The following is a 5,706-nucleotide window of genomic DNA, read 5'->3' on the forward strand; positions in this document are numbered from 1 at the left end:
TAAAACACCTAGTGTCTGGCACTCTGCTTTTCAAAAAAAAGGGGGGGGAGTTTATTTTATTATTGTAAATAGACTTTTTTCTCACTGGGTGGCTACATGCTTAGATTTTTATGTTCTGACACGTCAGTGAACTGTGGGGGAGCTGTTAGGTATTTTTACATACTTCAGTCATCCTGGAGACAGTGGCTGGAGTTGTTTACGTTATGGCAAATTCTTGCAGTTTACCAGTGACTTTTATCATGTCCCTTTGCAAACCTCTTTGGGGTTTGATTTCATTGATGTACAAATGTATCATTTTCAAAAGTGTCATTTTTTAGTCTTTTATTGAGACAGGGTCTCCCTGTAACCCCAGCTGGTCTGGAACTCACTCTGTAGACCAGGCTGGCCTCGAACTCACAAAGATTCATCTGCCTTTGCCTCCCAAGTGCTGGGATTAAAGGTGTGTGCCACCACACCTGGCTAAAAGTGTCATTTAAAAAAAATATTTTATTTTTACTTTTATGTATATGAGTGTATTGCCTGCTTGTAAGTGCACCCATGCCGTGTAATGCCCATAGAAGTCAGAAGAGGGCGTCGAATCCCCTGTAACAGGAGTTATGTGGACAGTTGATAGCTGCCGTGTGGGTGCTGGGATTTTGAAGCCAGGTCCTTTCCAAGAGTATTTAGTGCCCTTAACCACTGAACCATCTTTCCAGCTCATTGTCATTTTTTTTTTCATTTTTTTTCTTTCATTTTTCTTCTCTCATTATTGGTTATGTTAAGATAGAATTTTAATAAAGGCAATGGATTTCCATTTTTATTTTTTAATGTTCCAGCTGCTGGCATTGAGCTTGTCCACACTGCTATTGCCATGCCTGGGATCACTTCTCATTTATAGAGGTCAAAAGCCAGAGCCTCACTCTTCAGAAATAAACCCTAAGGGCTATTGAGCTCTTCCAGACCCTTGTCAGGTCCAAAGTGTTCCTTTCTCTGCTGAAATCTGTCAGCTGACTCTGGCAAAAATCAAATTTCCTTACCTTGAACTTACCTCCATACACACAAGTTTCCTGGAGAAAGTTTGGAAAAAAGACTTGCTGTTTTAATCTTCAAATTTCAGAATCGAAGGTCCCTTAGAGAGCATCTTGCCCCAACCGCCTTCATTTAACAGAACATATAACTTCCTTTTCTCTGTTTCCACATTTAAAGGAATTCCCAAGGCTACCTCATAATAAAAATTGGGAGCAAGTTAAGAGCCAAGTTAAGAAAGTAAAATACCATGGGACACAGTTGTGCTTGGGAAAGACTGAGTTACTGTAAATGCAGTCACGGCCTCTGGAGTTATTTATCAAGGATTTTCTTTAAGGACAAAAAGAAACCTGTGTTGGTTCAACTTCAAAGCTTTACATGGGGTTGGGTGAGACTGGAAAAAGTTTGATTCAGTTTCTTCCTGGCTGGGCTTGGGTTTGAAAGGGCCTGCTTTGAAGGGGCTTGTCTTTCCTTCTGACTGGCCCAGGTATAGTGGGGAGTTGGCAGTCTTGGTCAGTCAGTGTCTCTTGTCTTTACCTCCTCTAAATAAAGTGCTTCTCTAGGTCCTCTATGCTGACAGTTCCTGTGATAAGTTCTGAAATTAAGAGAACACTCTCAATTGTGTTAGGACATGCTTTGAGAAATATGGTTTCCTTCACATATTTACATTTGTAACAAAATCACCAGGTACAAAACACTATCACATATATTCCTTCATTTTAACTCCTAAAGAGTGTGAAAGTAATTTTCAGCTACAGTTTGCAGATGAAGAAAGGCTCCAAGAAGGATACCTCATAGCATCTTCAAGACTGAAATGGCATGTCATGAGTATATAGCAAACCAGTTGACAGAGTCCACAGAGTTGAAATAATTACTTTGATCTGATATGCGATCAACTATCTTCATGAATGACTTCTGGAAAGTGCAAAAAAAATGTAGGAACATAATGCCTAGGTCCTAAAGAAACTTTGAGACTATGACACTGAGATTCACAGGGAATTTATCATTTTATAACTTCATGTTCTTGGAATATTTTTCTTTGAGACTAGTGAAAGATAAGGAAATTTCATCAACAAGGAAATTATAAGAAAAGATTATTCGCATTTAGGGGAGAATCGAATTTCATTAGTATTGAGCCGTGTGTGTGTGTGTGTGTGTGTGTGTGTGTGTGTTGTGGCTGGCTGTCCATCTGTCAATGTGCGTAGATAATACACTTTCTTCAACTTGTTTTTATTCTAAGCAAGTCCATCTGCACACTCTTATCAAAGACTAAGATGTATCCATAGGATTAGAAAAGGCATTATCCTGTCGAATATGCTATTCTAAGAAAACAAGTCTAAGGCCACAGGTGATAGAATTCTAGACTGTAAATGGAGATTATTTTGGTAAAAAACACTACCTAGGGACTTGTATCCAAGTTGCGTCATTATGTTTTGAGTGTTTAGAAGATAACACAGGGTGAGATCTGACACAAGTCCAACACTAATGGCAATGGAAGTTGAGCCTGTTTTCCCCTCCCTTGCCTCCAAAAAAATGACAGCAAATTTTTGAATTTTTTTTATTCATGTCCTGCCCAGCAAGGGCACCTGGCATTTTCACAGTGCAACTGCTCAGATGTATTGGTAAATGTGATTACATATTGTGCAGTTCACCAGCCTGATGGTGGGGGTGGCTTCAGCTGGGATGGAATGCTGCTGGGGAGAGGAAGATGGAGGGGAGTCAAAGGAGCTCTCAGCTTACAAGTTAGTGAGAAGCCAGTCTAGCAGTTGCTTTCTAGCCATGTTACCCACGGCTTCATCCAGTTGTCGTTCCTTGGCAAACTTCATGACCTCCTGAAGAAGAGCTCCTACACTGTACCCCTTCTCTGCTGTCTTGGCTGAAACTTCAGGGAGCTATGGAGAGAGCAGAGCTAGCATGAGTCATCAAATACTTTTAATAAAGAAGATCACTGGACAAAGTATGCCCCTTCCACCTTTCTACCCATGATTGTAAGAATAATGTTACAGATCCAGGACTGGAGGCTGCTGATATGCCTATCCCTTTCCCCTTGAACCTTCTATAATGGCATAGCTCACAAATTCTGAAATCAGTTGTGTTTACTAAGTACTTGTCCCTTGGTGCTAGACCCTTATGTTAGACTGTACAGATTGCTAAGTCAAGATCTGGGATTGTCATTACTCTCTCTCCTAAAAAAGTATGTGATTGGGGATAAGGAGAATTGCATATCTCACCTGTAATAAAAATGATTTAGCTACCACCTAACGTGGAAACACAACTGTGGTGTGTGTGTGTGTGTGTGTGTGTGTGTAGAGAGAGTGAGAGGAAATGTGCATATATATATATGTATATATATATATGAATGTTAGCCTGCTTAACTCCACCCATTCTATCTCTAATTTGTTAGGCTTTGATGCATTTACCTTCTCTAGTTGTCCATCATCATCTCCCATGAAGTAGAGCATGGGCACGTTAAACTGAGAGGCTGCAATCCACTGAAGGACAGCCTGCAGCTGCTTCTGCAAGTTACTTGTAGAGCATTGATTGTTAACGATAACTTCAGGGACAGGAGAATCTTGATAGTTCTGTGACATTGCACCTTTAGGGCCACATCTGGAGCCACTGAAATTGGGATTGCTTGCTAAGGCTGCTTGTTCTTTCAGCTCAGCAAGGGCTGCTCCATTGTTGCTGTACTTAGCCATTATTAGGCAGAGTTTCATCACAGATTCTACCAGTTGATCTATAAATTGGCGATTCATTTGCTTCATCCCACTGATGAAGTCCAGTTCTGGATTGTCTGGGCATTGTTCTTCAGGTATCTTGGACATGGGAGCTACTTTGCTTGTTCTGGGTTCAAAATGACGTTTATTCTCTCTTTCACATAGCTCATCACAGCTGAAGGGGCTCTCACTAAGGAGTTTCGGAATCAATGACAGAACCATGTTTGACATATCCAATTTCTGTGAATCCAGCTGTTGGTTTTCCTTCACACATGCAGATGGTCCAGGAGCTCCATGAGTTTCAAAAGGCTTCATTGAGAGTGACTTAGCACTTTGGCCACCTCCACACTTTTCATATTGGGTACTTTGGGACATATATCCCATGGAAGAACCAGGCCAGTCATCTTCACATAAATCTTTGCCCTTGGTTTGCTGGGTCAGATGGTACTGAATAAGCTTAAGGGCAGATACAATCAGATCCTTGGCCAACAGATCTGTGGAAGGACTGATCTTTTCTCTCTTGTCATCTTTACTGGCACATACTTTGTTAATCATCCTGCCTTGGTTTCCTTGCTTCTGGTTCCACATAGTGAGGCTCTCTTTAAGGATGTGTTCACTGACTTTCTCGGCACTTGTCAATGACTTACAGCATGGGTCTGTTTTCACTTTGCATTTATCCTTCCCTTTCATATCAGCTTTCATAGCAGAGAATTCAAGGCTCTGATTCTTGGATTTCAGATCATGGGTTCCAGTTTTCAAAGTTGCATATGCCAGACTCTGAGATTTAGTCTCCTTCTTCTCACCAAGAAGGGCACTGACCAGATGCTTCAGCATGGCCTCCATGATGTCTGCTGCCTTTTGTTTTCCGTGATTGAACAGATTCCTCTTGACAGCAGAAACAAAGTCTGAGTCTGTCATCAGGACCCCAGTTATGTTATGCAGGTTCTTCATGCAGGAATCAATCAGATCAGACACAATTTCCTTGGTGTGCTTTAATAATACCCTCTTCAGGACCACACAAGGCAGAATCGGCTTCCCACAGCTCTGCACTTTCAAAGTTTTCATAACAGGGATCATTATGTCAGATGTCACTTGATTTGCATAAACCATAAGCCCCTTGCTGATGGAATCTGCAAATTCTTTGCTATCTTTTGGGCACATCTGCTTCTCTCCACACTTGTTTTTGTTAGATAATTCACTGTACAGAAAGGTTTTCTGGCCACCATCCCTGCATTCTTCCCCAGTTCCATGCATTTCTGCTGAGGTCAATTCTACAGCTTCATGAGCCATCTCAGAAGCAGTCTTTCTGACAGCACTGTGAGGGCTGTTTTTCCCTTTGTCTCCATTGGATGCAGACATTGAATGATGGAGGCATTTGCTTCCACCTTCCAATTTCCCCTTGATTTCTTCACGGGCCATTTGCATTACCAGAGAGTACAGCCGGTTGACATAAAAGGAAAGGTTGTCCATAGAGCATTCTCCATCAGGGGTGACAACTGACCTCTGATTTCTAGGAGATTTGGCTGCAGGATTTGAGGGACTTCGGTTATTGGTGTTTTTGGCTGCCGTCATTTCTAGATGTAGGCTTTGAGGTCTTTTGTTCATATAATCCATGTTTAGCTGATCAGTGTACGCACTGAAGCATTTCTCAGAGGGTATTTTGTGATATTCACCCTCTATGTCTCCTACTTTATATTTACAACTAGAGGCCGAGGGGCTTAATGCATGTTGGAAACCCAAGGCATACTTCTGGAGATCATTGAGGAGCCAATTGAGGACACTTATGGGATCTGAGGGGGCTTGTTTGAAAAGGCACACAGATACCTCCATCTATAAAAAGAAGAACACCTATCCATAAGACTTTGAGTAGGCTACTTCTGTCCTTTCTTTTATTTAGAAAAGATAGCTTCTAAATAACACAGATTAGGGATTTGGAATTCACATGCTAATGTAGCATCCAATTGTATCCAATAATACACATTCA

The 5,706-nt window shown here is 41.3% G+C and overlaps 1 protein-coding gene across 2 annotated transcripts in view; it reads right to left on the bottom strand.

The window, feature by feature from the left end:
• Positions 1-2,558: 2,558 nt before the first annotated feature.
• The window catches only part of Akap4 (A-kinase anchoring protein 4), a 10,528-nt gene continuing 7,380 nt past the window's right edge, over positions 2,559-5,706 (bottom strand). For both annotated transcript variants that reach the window (XM_008842605.2, XM_008842606.1), the window contains exons 5-6: positions 3,426-5,552; positions 2,559-2,897 (exon numbers count right to left, since the gene is read on the bottom strand). In XM_008842605.2, the coding sequence (XP_008840827.1) occupies positions 2,742-2,897; positions 3,426-5,552 (2,283 nt within the window). In that variant the 3' untranslated portion in view covers positions 2,559-2,741. The remainder of the gene's footprint in view (positions 2,898-3,425; positions 5,553-5,706) is intronic.

The sequence above is a fragment of the Nannospalax galili genome, unplaced genomic scaffold (assembly GCF_000622305.1).
Source record: "Nannospalax galili isolate Female #2095 unplaced genomic scaffold, S.galili_v1.0 scaffold741, whole genome shotgun sequence".
Lineage (NCBI taxonomy): Eukaryota > Metazoa > Chordata > Mammalia > Rodentia > Spalacidae > Nannospalax > Nannospalax galili.